The 16247-nt window shown below is 35.4% G+C and overlaps 3 protein-coding genes across 3 annotated transcripts; 1 reads left to right on the top strand and 2 right to left on the bottom strand.

The window, feature by feature from the left end:
• Positions 1–3750: 3750 nt before the first annotated feature.
• LOC147919134 (uncharacterized) lies at positions 3751–4209 on the bottom strand. The gene has a single exon (XM_087503859.1). It carries the CDS (start codon positions 4207–4209, stop codon positions 3751–3753), a length of 459 nt encoding a protein of 152 aa, XP_087359985.1.
• A 228-nt stretch (positions 4210–4437) lies between these two features.
• Positions 4438–7167, top strand: LOC104771084 (histone deacetylase 2). Its single transcript, XM_010495559.3, has 13 exons — positions 4438–4822; positions 4919–4974; positions 5136–5253; positions 5355–5417; positions 5493–5561; positions 5651–5817; positions 5883–5947; positions 6029–6075; positions 6204–6248; positions 6338–6388; positions 6552–6638; positions 6727–6814; positions 6892–7167. Exons 1-13 carry the CDS (start codon positions 4478–4480, stop codon positions 6978–6980), a joined length of 1290 nt encoding a protein of 429 aa, XP_010493861.2. The 5' UTR covers positions 4438–4477; the 3' UTR covers positions 6981–7167.
• A 163-nt stretch (positions 7168–7330) lies between these two features.
• LOC104771083 (ferrochelatase-1, chloroplastic/mitochondrial) lies at positions 7331–10383 on the bottom strand. The gene is made up of 8 exons (XM_010495558.3): positions 9936–10383; positions 9504–9813; positions 9169–9414; positions 8932–9035; positions 8702–8828; positions 8458–8610; positions 8263–8363; positions 7331–8106 (listed from the first exon to the last, which is right to left on the bottom strand). The coding sequence occupies exons 1-8, from the start codon at positions 10001–10003 to the stop codon at positions 7785–7787; spliced, it is 1431 nt and encodes a 476-aa protein (XP_010493860.2). The 5' UTR covers positions 10004–10383; the 3' UTR covers positions 7331–7784.
• Positions 10384–16247: the final 5864 nt, after the last annotated feature.

The raw sequence follows: 16247 nt of genomic DNA, 5'->3' as shown, positions 1-16247 counted from the left end.
AACATTGGTGTGATGCTAAAAAGCTTGAGATCAGATCCTACCCTCTCAGATATAGGATCAGCATTAAGAACATCTAGCCTAGAAGAGATCTACAACAATCAAGCTTGATCAAATCAGATATACCACAAGATCAATCCATCCTAACCCATCCTCAAGATCCTAAGAAGACTACTCACAACAAGACATGATGAACAAAGTCAAAAACCCAGAAAATATTGAAACTTGCATGATTAGATAGATAAGATAAAGATCTACAACTTTAAAGAAGAAATCAAACTCAGATTCTCAATACTTAGAAAGTTATTCAACCAACAAGTATGAGGAAATTCTTCTTTTCTAAGTACAAAATCCAAAAAAGAAATAAAAATGCAAAAGGAATAATATTCCTAAAAAGGTAAAAACTAGGTTTAGAATATCTGAAAAGCTGGACTAAAAAATCTAGATTGTTTGGTGGCTGCAGGTACAAGGCCTTATATAGGAAGGGGAGTGGAAGCCCTAAAAATGGGAAAAGTCAAAGTGGTCCACGAATCGGTCAACTCGACCAGTGCTCGGTCGAGTGACAGGTCGGGCTGGCTTCTTCTGTGTAACTCCACTCGGTCGAGTCCATCTCCCACTCGGTCGAGTGCTTGGTCGAGCTGGACTCCGGATCTTGGTTCTTCAGCCTTAACTCCCTTGTTTCCTCCTCATGATTGCTTCACATCTCTTCTCCATTGCTTCCATGCTCCTTAAGCTCCAAAATCACCTGTTTATGCATGAAAAGATGCAAATGCAATGCAACTACACTCTAATGCATGATTAGTCCTAAAGCTACACAATAATGGTGAAAATGGATAGAAAAAGATGCAAAAGATGTGAATAAACTAAGGGAAAACATGGTAAAATATATGAACATCAAATTGCTTGTTGTAGAAACGTTTCTCCTACTCTTTGTAGATCATAGACAATTTTTATTAGTTCAGCCTTATTAAAAAACTAAAAATATAAGGGAAATTGGCAGAAGTGACCAACAAAAAGACTTTAATTAATTCAGTCTTTATATTTTCTATAATAATGACAGTTTTGCCCATGTGACATTATGAACAGCTAAACATAAACACTCTCTCACGTGCATCCCTTCGTCCTTCCTTTCTTTTTCTTTCTTCCTTTATTTTTTCTCATTTTCTTGTTTATCTCTTATTTATTGATTTATACTTATAATAAAATTTAGGACAATTCTCATAAATCTATTTACACAAATTATTTGGATTTCACAATCTTACTTAAAAAAAAACCTTTTCTTTTATATTTCCATTTGATTTTTTTAATTGAACAACTTTAACTCAATATGTAACTAAAATAATGTTATTGTTTATTCTACTATCCTATATAGAATACAATAATATTCTATTACATTTTTTTTAAGAAATATATATATTCTATTAATTTAATTTCCTTGTAACCTAATTTTAATATGCGCTTAATTCGATAGTTTGGGTTCTCTATGTTGTATCCCTTAGGGTATAGTGTAATTTATTCTGAAATTGTTAAACTCGGCATGTTAAATTTCATATGTTGTATATTTCTTAGGAAACGGCTTGTTTCATAATTTTTTATTTCATTTCATACCATCATTACCAGTACCATCAATATATTTTATGAAAAATGTTTCATTCTATACTATTTAGTTTTGTTCTATACTATTTTATTAAGGTGTTGTAAAAAACATTATTCTATATATTACATGTGCTTGTGTCCTTCACTGATGTCATCTTTAGTCTTTTTATATTGGACAATGGTTATTCACTTATTGATATATATTTCTTATGTTATATATTTTTGTTCCATGCGTTTAACTCATTTGCTTGGGTTGCCTATGTTGTATCCCTTAAGGTATATTATTGTTATCGTCATCGTCACCGCTACCACTATTGTCACCACCACCATCACCACCACCGTCATTATTATACTTACTGTCACCACCACCACTGCTACGACCATAGTCATTGTTATCATTTTCGCCATCACCGTTGTTTAATATGGTTGTTTGGGTTGTATATATTTATCATTTAGGGTATAACGTTTTTCTGTGTTGTGCGTTTATTTTGATTGATTATGTTTTATCTCTTATGGTTAGCATTTACAAAGTTGCTTAGGTTGTTTATGTTGTATCCCTTAAGATATAACATTTTTTTTGCTTTTAATTGGATTTGAGTTATTTATTTTCCATACTATTTTTTTGCTATACTATTTCATTATAAACACTATTCATCACTTAAAGTTTTCAACTTACGATTTTAAAAATTCAAGTTAGGTCGAATGCAAAAAGAAATTCTATTTTTTTAAGATAAATTTCAAAGTTTTAATTAATTTTTTTGAAAAGCTATATCACATTAAAATGTAGTGGGGTAAGAACTATTTTATCCAAATAGATAAATAAAAAATTGACCTTGTATTCCAACACCTTTGTTAGCTGTGTGTATCATTCACGTTATCTTGTCTTTTTACATTAGCCAATAGTTATTTACTTAATTTTTTTCATTAGTGTCCTATATTCTTAGTTTGTTTTTTTGTTTTGGTCATCTCGTAAATTCACCCAAAATATAACTGTATAGTTAAAGTATTTTTTTTTTTTCTGAGAATCTCCTGCCGGATTGGAGATGCCCTTAGACAATGTACAATGGAGCAACCCATCTAAGTTGCTCAAAAATAAACTAAACATATAATTAATATTAAAATAATAAAAGCAACCCACTAACAACTTAAACCAAAACCATCTTTCCATTAGAGAAACTTTCATTAAAATAATTAAAATAATTATTTTTTAACCTATTGTTTATTAATTTTCAAATTTTAATAATTTAAAATGACAAAACAATTATTTTAATTACTTATATTACATTTAAAAGGGAAACAAAAATATTTTACATAATTCGGAAATATAGACGAATATGAATTGTAATAGAGGAAACGGGGTACAGAAAAATAAATGAAATCTGTTCTATTGTTAGGTTGCACCAAATTTTTGTTAGATATATTCAGTTAAGTCTTTTTTAAGACGGCCATCATATTAGTGAGATTTGTTGGCCTATCTGTAGAAAACAATAAATCCACTTGAGAAGTTCTGCTTCCTTCTCCCTAATAAAACTCTGATGGATTGTAGAAACTGTATTCATGTCGTTCGTTTTGTACTATCATGTTATGCAATATGATACATGCTCTCATTATCTTGCCTATTTTTTTTTATCCCAAAAAAGCGCGGGATTCTTAACGATTGCAAATCGAGCTTGCAAGACTCCAAATGCACGCTCTACAACTTTTCGGTGTGCTTCTTGGTATTGAGCAAAGAGTTGGTTTTTTTTAATCATGTGGAAGTGTAATTGATTGGATAAAAGTTGTCCATTTGGGATAGATACCGTCAGTGAAGTAGTACGCCATTTTGTATTACCGTCAGTGGGATAGATACCGTCAGTAAGACTAATTATAAAAAAAGTTTGAAACAAAAAATATTTAAAAGATATTTAGCTAACCATCAAAGTACTTGGTGTTAAAGTATTTTTTTTTTTTGTCAACAAAAAGAAATCAGCTCAAATGAGTCAATTTGTGGAAAAGTCTTTTACAAATAAAATAGGATGCGGATTTGAACACGCTTGGCGAGCCAAAGAATCTGCTCGAACATTAGCATTTCTAGAAACCTGAACCAAAGAAAAAGAAAAAAAACTCCTCCCTGTCAATCTTGATATCGTCTAGGTATGTTGCAAAGGCTGGCCAATCCTAAGGCGAAGACACCATCTTCACCAAATCGGAGCAGTCCGTGAAGAAGACTACCTCTCGGAAATCATGTCCAATCATGCATCGCATCGCCGAAATGAAAGCTTCAACTTCAGCATGTAACAGAGACAGACTAAGCCGGTAATTGGCTGCGCCAGAAATCGGAGGTGACCCTTGAGAAGAAAAGCACACCCATCCTGCACCTGCAAAAACATCAGTGGCTTTCCAAGAGCCATCCACAAAACACCGATGTCTGGAAAACACTGGCGGAAGGGGAACATCACATCCCCAAGGCCGAGAAGGCCGCATGTCAGGGGAGGAGGAAAGTTCGTCCGCCTCAGCCTCCACCTGTGCTTGCTGCCAGGTCTGGGCTTCACCTACCGCCACCCGAACAACCTCATCCAGTCGTTCTACCTGATTCTCGAAAACCCAAGCATTCCGTGCTTTCCAGATATACCACATTATCCAAGGAAATGCTGCCACCTGTGAACCCGGATTTGTAGAGCCCAAAAAATAATCCACATTTGCATAAACAGACTCCGTAAGGAAAGTATGCGGCCCCACCGAAACGTGTGCTAAAGCCCATGCCTGGCGAGCCGGCGAACACAAGAAAATGGCAAGAAAATGGTGTTAAAGTATTTTTTTTCAACGAAAATAATATATTACTACTCTATAGAATTATATATTTGCGAGACATTTTGATATTTAAAATAGCCAAGTAAAAAAGTCAATGAAACGCGCTTGTTGCATGCGTTTTGATATTATTCGCCACCACCGCTATCAAAAAAAAAAAAAAAATCTTCTCCACAGCAAAAAAAGAAAAAGAAATATCTCACCGCTTCAGACCAAAAAACGTATGACAGATACCCGAGTCATCTCGACCTGGACCGAGTTCACTCGCAACTCAGCCGTTTACTTGCTCATCACGTTTCTCGCCATCAAAGTCTACAAATTTCTCTTCTGCTGTAATCGAACCTCCGAAATGTCATCCTTTTCGATGGCGACACATCCCGAAGCTCTCCGGCGGGAGCGAATTCTCAACAGCAAACTCTACTTCGACGTCCCTCTTTCAAAGGTAACAACTAATAACACAGATGTGTCGTGTGTGTACTTACGTTCTTGCCCAATGAGAAATTCACGATTTTGACTGGTTTTATATATTGATTGATAGGTTTCGATCATCTATTCATCGGCATATAACATCTCCTTCTTGGGTATTGAGAAATTGTGAGTCTTTCCCAGTTTTGGAACTTTTCTTTGGGAATCCGTTGACTTATTGGCTTATTTAGTCTCTGTGAAGAGCTTTTGAATTAGTCTCTTTAGCTTCTGGATTCAAATGTTAGTGTTTTTGTTTTGGTTCTGAGTTTAATATTTGATATTGTGTGTAGGCACCCATTTGATTCGACCAAGTGGGGTAGAGTTTGTAAGTTCCTTGTTTCAGATGGGTTTTTGGAGGAGAAATCAATCGTTGAGCCTCTTGAAGCTTCAATGACTGATCTTTTAGTGGTACTGTACTACTTCGTTTTCAATATGGTTCCCTTTATGTTTGTATTGACATCTTGATAGTTGTGTAACCCTTTATTTCGTTTGTGGTTGTTCTGTATCAGGTTCATTCGGAGAATTACTTAAACAGTTTAAAAAGCAGTGCTACAGTCGCTAGGATAGCAGAGGTGATGTGATTTGTTTTGGCAAGTCAATCATCTGCTTGATTCTTCTTGTTGGACTGACTTTTCTACAATGTATAGGTTCCACCGGTTGCCTTTTTTCCTAATTTTCTTGTGCAGCAGAAAGTTCTTTACCCATTCCGGAAGCAGGTAGAAGGATCATTTGTTGCCTTACCTCTTTAATTGTTTCCTAGAACTTTATATATATACGGAGTGATTACAGAATCAGTGTGTGACAGGTTGGTGGGACGATTCTGGCAGCCAAACTTGCAACAGAACGTGGATGGGCAATTAACATTGGAGGAGGTTTTCATCATTGTACTGCCGAAAGAGGAGGAGGATTTTGTGCCTTCGCTGATATATCTCTCTGTGTTCACTTTGCATTTCTTCGTCTAAGAATATCAAGGTAAAGTTTATGCCCCCCACAACCATGTTATGTCCTTAGTTCTTGACCTTATAAAACTTGTACAGGGTTATGATAATAGATCTTGATGCTCATCAAGGGAATGGCCACGAAACAGATCTTGGCGATGACAGTATGAGAAGTTTTTTTTTACTTCACTAGATTTTGTCTTAATGGTGTTTGATATGGGGATAACACAGTATACTTTCTGCAGATCGCGTTTACATTCTGGATATGTACAATCCCGAGATATACCCTTTTGTAAGCAGTCATCTTTGGAGCTTTGACTCGTTTGAAGTCTTTTCAATTCCTTTGAACTTTTAGTGCAGTATTCGTCTATGCTTGCTTTTGACGGTTGGATGTATTTGCTATGTTTCTTCTTCTTACAGGATTATAGAGCTAGGAGATTTATTGATCAGAAGGTTGAGGTCGTGGTAAGCCTATTGTCTTACACTACCAGCTTGAACTAGTTTGATTTTCTTGTGTCACATAATAGTTCTGTCCTTTTTCTATATCTTGACAGAGCGGGACTACCACCGAGGAGTACTTGAGGAAACTAGATGATGCCCTTGAGGTGTGCAATTCAATCATTCCCTTAATCTCTTGTTTCCTGGCATTTTACATATGTGACATAGTCCGACTGGAGTAGGAGCATGGGAACTTGGTTCCTCCAAAAAACATTATTAACAACTTTGTCGTCTTTAGTGATCTCAAGAGAACCTTTCTGTGACTCTCAGGTTGCTTCGCGAAATTTCCAACCAGAGATGGTGATATACAATGCTGGGACCGATATCTTAGACGGAGACCCTCTGGGGCGTCTAAAGGTAATTTATATACTTCAGTTATCGCATTTATATCGCAGCAGAATACAGTTTTCTTTCTCAGTTACAAACTTGGTGACTCTTGTTGCAGATAAGCCCTGATGGTGTAACAAGTAGAGACGAGAAAGTCTTCAGATTTGCTAGGGAGAAAAATATTCCTCTTGTGATGCTGACTTCAGGTGCTAAATTGGATTAAAATGAGTAATGGTTTCAAAAGAAAAGTATTGATGTGAATATGTGATGATACTTTGTGCAGGCGGGTACATGCAGTCAAGCGCCAGAGTTATTGCAGATTCCATTGAGAATCTCTCACGTCAAGGATTGATCCAGACACAGCCGGAATGAGTTTCCACTCGAACTGTCACAGAGAGCCAAAACAGAGTTTCTATGTTTTTGCGTATGTGTATATTTGTATAGAGAGATAACGAGAAAGATCCCTTCTGACGTGTCTTGTGTCTTGTGTGACAAACCAATGTACATATGTGTTATTTCTTCCCCTTTTCTTTCAAATGGAATGTGAATTGATAGACAAGCGTTTGTACTTTGAACATTGTGTTTTGTGTTGTGTCATGTGCCATGTGTGTAGGTAATGATGATTTTTGTCAATTCTTCCTTTGATCCGATTCAAACAAAGCATTAGATGTATCTTTACAGCGTTTTAATAGGATGGAAAGGAAAGTTTTGCAAGTTTGGGGTTGAAACTTGAATAATAAATTTTGTTAAAACTATGAACAAAACTCAAAGGATGCTTTTGACAGTTACATTTTAGAGAACCAAACAATGAAAAAAAGGAGAAAAAGAAACCAAAATAATAATAGAATATACTGCTCTCCTCATCTCTAAGAGAAACGTAGCACTGTTTTTATAGCTAAATGCATCTTCAATTTGAAATACATCTAATCCTGTCTCTTCCTCAAGAACTTTCTAATGATCTTTCTCATTCTTTATTCGAATCCTCTGAGTTTACTTAGTCAAATTTAATATATATAGTCCAATCTATTGAACTACTCAACCACATCAGCTTATTAGAGCTGGTGTGCTAGTACTTCAATAGATTGGACAATATATATTGAATTTGACCAAGACATGTCTCCAAGAAAAGACTAACACAAAACCAACTTTTCGTAGGAGATTCTATAGATTTTTCTTCTAGATAATATGGTTCCGGAAAGCATGGAACATCTTTGGGGAGAGAAGCAGTACGAAAGCAAGAATCGAACCGAAGAACATCTTGACAATGTAACTGAAAGCATCTGACGACTCGCTATCGTCTGAGGCCGCTGCATTTGGCTTTGACAAAGCTTCTGCTGAAGGAAGCGATTCTATCACTGCATCAGCCAAGTCGGTGATGAAAGATGGCGTGAGACCTAGCGCTGGGACCCGTCCCCAGTTCTCTACCCCTGACTCCAGAGCTAATTCCCTATATTCCATGTCTATCTCTTCAAGTGTCTCAATGTGCTCACTCACGAAACTGAGATCCAAGATAAGAAATAAGCCAAAATGGTTAATAAAAACTATAGAATCAGAAGACGAAATCATCAGAAAGCTTTTTTGGATGATTGGGGCTCGGGAAGTATCTTTGCCAGAACACCAAAATGAGCTACGGGATTATTATATGTTCTCTCACCTGACTGGAACAGCTAGTAGACTCTTAACACCACTCTTACCAAGGTCAACAAGAACCTCATCAGTGTACGGCTTCAGCCACTGAACAGGCCCAACACGACTCTGGAAATGAAAGGATTATTGCAAGAATCAATTAGAGGGTTTGACATGAAGAGGTAATGCCAAGCAACTTTTATAACACTGGATATGACCAAACCTGGTATGCCAATTTATGGTTGTTCGGAACCCCTCTGGCTTTTAGCTCTTCCATTATCAAGTAAATACACTCTTCCATCTGCTTCTGGTATGGATCTCCAGCATTCTCTACGTAGCTGACTGGAACACCATGGGCACTGAAGAATATCATAACCTAAATCACACAAACAAGGAACCAATTTAACCAGTGTTTGGACTAGAATTGTATAATGAAGGGGAAAACCAGAGCGGAGAAATAACTGTACCTCCGTAGGATCAGAGAAAGTTTGAAGCTCCTTCTCAATGAGGTCGGCCATGGAATTGACATAGCCTCGCCTTTGGTACCAGGACTCTATAATAGCAACTGGCACGCCAGCTAGGTATGGATCTTTCCTGAAAAGGTCATTCATGTTAAGGGCCGCTCGTGTAACTACAAAATCTTTTCTGAAAACAAGAAAACAATGAACTGTGAATATGCATTGTGGCTTACACAAACCTGAATAAGTCTTGGAGAACGCGGATGCTTGAACCCGTCGTGGAGATAGAATACTGAGGGTACAATGGTAGAACAACAAGTCTTGTAATTTTGTCCTTCTTTATCTGGTTAAACATAATTAGCTTGTTAAGATAAACTACTAAACAGGCATAAGCAACTCATCACAACTAGAAAGGAGCCTCTGATTATGATTAAGCTGTGAGAAAAAAAAAAGACCACTATAGAGTAAAACTTCACCTGCTGAACAGCTTCCTCAGTGAATGGATACCAATACCGCATCCCAACATAGACATTAGCAGCAATGTTCTTTGCTTGCAACGCCATCTGAATAGCATCTGCTTGCTCATCAGTTATTTTACGCAAAGGAGAGCCACCACCAATAGCAGCATACCCTTCTTTTGATTTCGGTGCTCGTACTACAGATATAAATTTAGCTATAGTCCCTTGAAGAAACTGAAATGGTCTAGGAAGCCGTATAATATCCTGCAACAACAAACCAATCATCCATCATTCCCAAACAACTCAAAAACTCCAAACACAAATCACAATTGGCAAAGTAGAGAGATTCTCACCGGATCTGCAAAGAGATTATACAAGAAAGGTTGAACATCATTAAGAGTCTCAGGACCACCTAAATTCAAAAGCAAGACACCAATCTTATCTTGTGCAACATGAGAACGTGTTTTAGCTGTACTAGTATCATCAAAAGAAGTGTCTCCAGCTACAGAACGAGCTTGCTCAAACACATTCGTCTTAAAACTCAAACCACGCCGCGTGATCGCAATAGAAGATCCTTCAGGTTTCGATTCCTTGTTGAGCCCAAAAGATCTATCTTTTAAATCGCAACAAACCAAAGACACAAACTTTCTCTGAGAACATGACCTGTTTGCATACATATAAACCCAATCGATCAACAAAATCAACAATTCGCGAATTCGTAAAGCCCTAAAACGATAGAAGAAGAAGAAGAAAAAACCCTAAATTCGATTGGAGAGGACCCTAACCTTGGAACTCTGTAACCGTTACGCTTCACAAGAGGATGAAACCCAGATGATAACGCTGTTGCTTCCATAGCTACAAATTTCAAATCGATTCAGAGAGAGAGAGAGAGAGAGAATGAAGAATTCGAAAAGAGGGAATTGGGTTGTGGGGTTTAAGGGTTTTGATTAGGTCTTTAAAAGCGAGAGAATTGAGAGATCATGAAGAAGGCAGACGCAAATGCGGAGAAGGTCTGGTTAGGTAAAAGCGCACGACTTTTCCATTCAAGCAGGTTAGGCGTGTTTTCTTTTGTTTCCTTTAAGTCAAAGTTTATACGTTTGCCTTATTGGGGTCACGACAAAGTTAAAACGGCTGCGTTTTTAAGTAACAAATTTGTTTTCTTTTCTTCATCGGATAGAACCAAAACTGAACCGGTCCATTTTATTGATATATATAAAAGAGACCCAATGAATCGGAAAACCTAAAGCTGATTCCTAAGTATAATTTATGAAATAGTAGTTGATTTAACAGAAGATAGAGGACTGCGCTACGTGGCCGAACAAATGCCACTTAACTAGTCAAAACAATTTGATACACCGATCGAGCAATACTAAAAAATATAGTTGACCAAGTTTTTTTTTTTTCAATTAAATTAAAAATTGCATTCATCTCCCAAACAGGCTGGACCGAAAAATACAATTTTGATCCAGTTACAAAAAAGATTAATCGAAAAAGTTGCCGGAAAAAAAGAAAAAAACTCGGATCATGCTAAAACAGTTCAGACGCTTTCTCTAAAAATTTATTTGATCGGAAGTAGAGAGTTCAGAGCATTAATTTTGGCGGATTCAAGGTCCACGGCTTCTTTGCAGCGACATCGAGAGATCAGAAACCAAAGACGAAAGAATCCGGTTTCCGTCAATGGTCCTTTTCCGACAAGCCACCAACCCACTACAGACCTCCCAGAATGCCCTACTCTCTGATAGTTGGCTCTGCGCTGTCAGATCTCGACCTAGTAATCTGACAACCTCAGATCTATCCCTTCTCTTCCAGATCTTAGCTTCTCCGATCTCTCCTGAGTATGAACTGAGAAAATTGATCCGGTGAACACAAAATCAAGGCAGTTACAGCGGTAGATGGCTCACTCTAACCCTCTGCAACCAAAACCCGCAACAGCCATCTAAGATCTAAAAAAACTTACCATTAACCACCAAGACGAACAGCTCTTCCCCACTTCTTCTTTGCCGACTTCTGCCGAAGCCACAGAATCCAGATTGGCAAGCGAGGTGTGAGACTCTGATGCTACCACAGCTAAGCTCACCTTATTTATCATAAATCAATAAAAAGATGTTAAGTAATACTAAATATAAATAAAATATTTACTTCAAACCAAAATCAAAATAAAATAAATAAATTATGAAAACCAGAATCATTAAACAAAAAAATATTTATGTCATATTATATTTAGATAAAAACTAATTTTAAGTAAATTATTACTAATTTAAACAAAATATTTACTTCAAACCAAAATCAGAATAAAACTAAATAAATTAGAAATTTTTTTATGTTATATTATATTTAAATAAAATTAAAAATTAAATAAATAAACATATTGAAACAAAAAAAATCATTAAAAATATTAATTTAGTTGAACTCAGACCGACACATAATCTCATTTAATTAAAAAATCTAAACCTTAATTATCTTCGGGCATTCTCAAAAATGCCCCTTTTTCCATACCCCTCTTTAAAAATACCCCTTCATGTTGACTATTTTTAAAACTACCCCTATTTATATACAAAATGACCAAATTACCTTTTTTGAGTGACAGCAAGAATGTACAGTCATCAAAATCGAAAATATTTTCCCGCCAAAAAATATTTCCCGCCAAAATCGAAAATTTTTCCCGAAAAATTTATTTTTTCCCGCCAAAAAAAAAATTTCCCGCCAAACTCGAAAATTTTTCCCGCCAAAAATATTGAAATTTATACCTTTTAAAAACATTGTAAACGCTTTTAAAAAACTTTTAAAAGCGTTTACAAGGTTTTTAAAAGGTTTTTAAACACATTGTAAACGCTTTTAAAAACCTTGTAAATGCTTTTAAAAAGCTTGTAAATGCTTTTAAAAGTTTTTTAAACACCTTGTAAACGCTTTTAAAAACTTTTTAAAAGCATTTACAAGGTGTTTAAAAACTTTTTAAAACCCTTTTAAAAATCTTATAAAAACTTTTACAAGGTTTTTAAAAACATTGTAAAAGCGTTTACAAGGTGTTTAAAAACCTTTTAAAAATCTTTTTAAAAACCATTTGAAAACCTTTTAAAAACCTTTTAAAAATCTTGTAAAAGCGTTTACAAGTTGTTTAAAAAACCTTTTAAAACTCTTTAAAAAATCTTGTAAAACCCTTTACAAGGGGTTTATAAGGCTTTTATAAGGTAGAAACCTTATAAAACTTTTTAAAAACCTTGTAAATTTTTTTTGACGGGAAAATTTTTTTGTCGAAATTTTTTATCAAAATTTTTTTGACAAAAAAAAATTTTGGCGGGAAAATTTTTTCGAAATTTTTTTGGCGGGAAAATATGTCGGAAATTTTTTGGCGGGAAAATTTTGTTTTTCTTTTTATTGAATAAAATAATTTTCATCTAAGGGTAAAATGGTCATTAAAAATTAAAAGAGGGCAAAAATAAAAATGGACAGAAAAGAGGGTATTTTTGAAAAGGGATATATCAAAAGGGGCATTTTTAACAAATTCTCATTATCCTTTGTAAACTTAAACCGATATATAAACTTGTTTAATGTTATAAAATCTAAACTCTAATTCTTATTTATCAATCCAAACTGACATATAATCTCGTTTAATTGTAAACACAAATCCAGACCGACATATAATCTTGTTTAATTGTGATAATTAAACCCTAAATCCTCATTTATAAACCTAAACCGGTATATAATTTTGTTTAATTAAAAATTAAAATCATAATCTTCTTATAAAAATTCAAACTGATCTTTAAACCATTTAATAAAAAACTTTACAAATTTTGTTTCCTTAATTTGTTTTGTTCGATGATTTTAATTTTAATTTATTTTTTAAATAAAATATTACATATCATCTTCTCATTGGTTTTTAAAAGAAGAGGTGAACAAAAGAGTTCACCCCTAGGGATGAACCCAAATGTTTTCCATAAAAATTATAATATTTGGTTTTGTTACAGTTTAATTTATGGTTTATCTATTAAAAAACCCATATAAAACCATATATATGCATATGTATTTTGGTTAGATTTGGTTTCAGTTTGGTTTTTTCATAAAGGTTATTCCATGGTTTTTCTTCTCTCTCTCTTTTTTTTTGTTTGGTAAGTGTGCTCAATCACTCGAACTCATAGTCACAAGCACTGGGGGAGACGATCAAAATAAACCCCAACTATTTGTCGAACGCTTTTTCATAGCTAAACTTCAATATCCTGCAAATAGCAACCTGAACCATGTTAAAACTCAAATTTGCTACATGAACTATATGAAATATTGTCAATTTCAACATCTGCTCGAACGGTATTAAGTTGAAGTTTAACGGTGCTGAATCAGACAACCTGTGGCGTCCACATGGCACTGGGACTAACTAAAACAATGTCGTTTTGGTCATTTCTTAACAACCACAACACACCCAAGAATGATCAAAACGACGTCGTTTTAGTCAATCTCAGTGCCACATCGACGCCACGAGTTGTCTGACTCAATACCGTTAAACTCCGACTTCGTACCGTTCAAGCAGATGTTGAAATTGACAACATTTCATATAGTTCAAGTAACAAATTTGAATTTTAACACAGTTCAGATTGCTATTTACAAGGTATTAAAATATATGTATGAAAAAGCGTTTGACAAATAGATAAAGTTGATTTTAACAGTTTTCTCCACAAACACTCACCCATGTTTGAATGCTACCAACGAGCCACTAGCAACAAGCACTTGATATTCCTTTGCAATTCTAGACAATATGAACAGAACTCTCTCTTTCATTCATATTCCTGTCTCTTTCTTCTCCGTTATAGTTTGACTTCACGATTTATAATCCATAATTTTTGTAGCTTAGACTTTTTAACCATTTTGATGTAGATGTGACTGTAGATGAGTTTTCAATCGATTACAAGAGTAATCATTTTGACACCGCGGGGTTTCTGTCAAAATGGGTAGAAACCCATGAGTTTACCCTGTTTGTCTATTATTTTAACGGGTATGGATTAAGTTTTTATACCCATATAAATAAATGGGTTTTGATGGGTTCGTCCAATGGGTTGGTGGGTTTATCGGGGTAAACCCATTAGGGTTATGGGTTACCAATGGGTTAATAAAAAAAAACAAAAATAATATATATATATACATATAATATAATATATATGTTTATATTAATATGTAAAATATCTTGTTTTTGCAACTAATTTATCTAAAATATCTAAAATAAATGTTAAATTTTTTTTCCTTTGCTAAAACCAAAAAAATAGTTTTATAATTCTATTTTATTTAATATGTTATGGATTTAATATTAATTAATTTATTTATTTTATTTATATATGGGTAACCCATAGTGATGTGATCCTCCCAAGGATTCGACGCTCTAAGGTTGGTAGACTGATAATCCTAGAACTCCGATGGCTCGCGAAGCTGGATGATAAGGCGTTAGATGAACTCGAAAATCCTTATGCCCCAAACTCTCTTCAAACAAACCAAACAAAGCAAGGCGGTGGAACTTTAGATAGAAGTTTCGCGGAGACAGATGACAAGGCGTGAGACTAATCCCGAAAATCTTTGTGCCCTAGACTCTCTTATAACGACTCTTCAATCCTCAGCTAGTGAATGGCAACGTCAAGTGCTGTGGAATCACTTGATATACCGAAAACTCTTTGATGTAACCGACCAAGGAGAAAGAACAAGTTCCAAAGGAACAAAGGAGTTTACCACTCTCAAATATAAGATAAAAGATTTCTTTATTGGATGATTTTCTCAAATGAGATTACATGTGTTTATATAGGAATAGAAAAACTTGGTAACAAAGCCAAGTATTAATTATTCTTGGAACTAAAAGACAATAAAGATAGATAGTTGAATAAAGACCCAACTCTTGGTGCATGTTTCCTTCTTCCAAAGTGACTTTTGGTGCATGTATCTCTTATTTTCGTCACTCTTCTTTGACCACAAAATAAAGTGATTATTTTGGGCTTTCTTGGGCTTGTAATAGGCTCAAAGTGGGCTGGACTTGATAGATATCATCTCCAATAGAAATTCCCATGTTCTCTTTGCTCCAAATATCTTCAAATATCAAATGAACAGCTCCAGCAAGCTGTTTGGTCCTTGCCCTTGTCATTGGTCCAACTGGTACAAGCATAGCATCCTCAGGAACAAGCTCAGCTTCCACTTGATCATCCTCATTGCTTCCCATTATCATATCATGCCCCTCCTCTTCAAAATGAGTTGTCCTCAAATCCGGACCATCTGCCACAAATGGAGCCAAGTCAGAAACATTAAAAATGGAGTTCACTTTGTACTTACCTTGCAAATCAAGCTTGTAAGCATTGTCACTGATTTTCGTCAAGACTTTGAATGGACCATCGACCCTTGGCATTAGTTTAGACTCTCTTTCAGCTGGGAAACGTTCCTTTCTCAAATGTATCCAAACTAGATCTCCCACTTCAAAAACCAGCTGGCGTCTTCCTTTGTTTGCTTGCTTCTTATACTGCTTTGTCCTTGCTTCAATGTTGAGTCGTGCCTTCTCATGAATCTGCTTAACAAGTTCAGCTTTCTTTTTCCCATCCATACTAACTCTTTCACTCAAAGGTAAAGGGATTAGATCCAAAGGTGTTAAAGGGTTAAAACCATAAACAATTTGGAAAGGGGATGATGTGATCCTCCCAAGGATTCGACACTCTAAGGTTGGTAGACTGATAATCCTAGAACTCCGATGGCTCGCGAAACTGGATGATAAGGCGTGAGATGAACTCGAAAATCCTTATGCCCCAAACTCTCTTAAAACAAACCAAACAAAGCAAGGCGGTGGAACTTTAGATAGAAGCTTCGCGGAGACAGATGACAAGGCGTGAGACTAATCCCGAAAATCCTTGTGCCCTAGACTCTCTTATAACGACTCTTCAATCCTCAGCTAGTGAATGGCAACGTCAAGTGCTGTGGTATCACTTGATATACCGAAAACTCTTTGATGTAACCCACCAAGGAGAAAGAACAAGTTCCAAAGGAACAAAGGAGTTTACCACTCTCAAATATAAGATAAAAGATTTCTTTATTGGATGATTTTCTCAAATGAGATTACATGTGTTTATATAGGAATAGAAAAA

This window comes from Camelina sativa, chromosome 20 (genome assembly GCF_030686135.1).
Source record: "Camelina sativa cultivar CO46 ecotype springtype chromosome 20, ASM3068613v1".
Lineage (NCBI taxonomy): Eukaryota > Viridiplantae > Streptophyta > Magnoliopsida > Brassicales > Brassicaceae > Camelina > Camelina sativa.
Note: the sequence above shows the minus strand (reverse complement) of the source record. Positions and strands in the feature narration are given on the sequence as shown.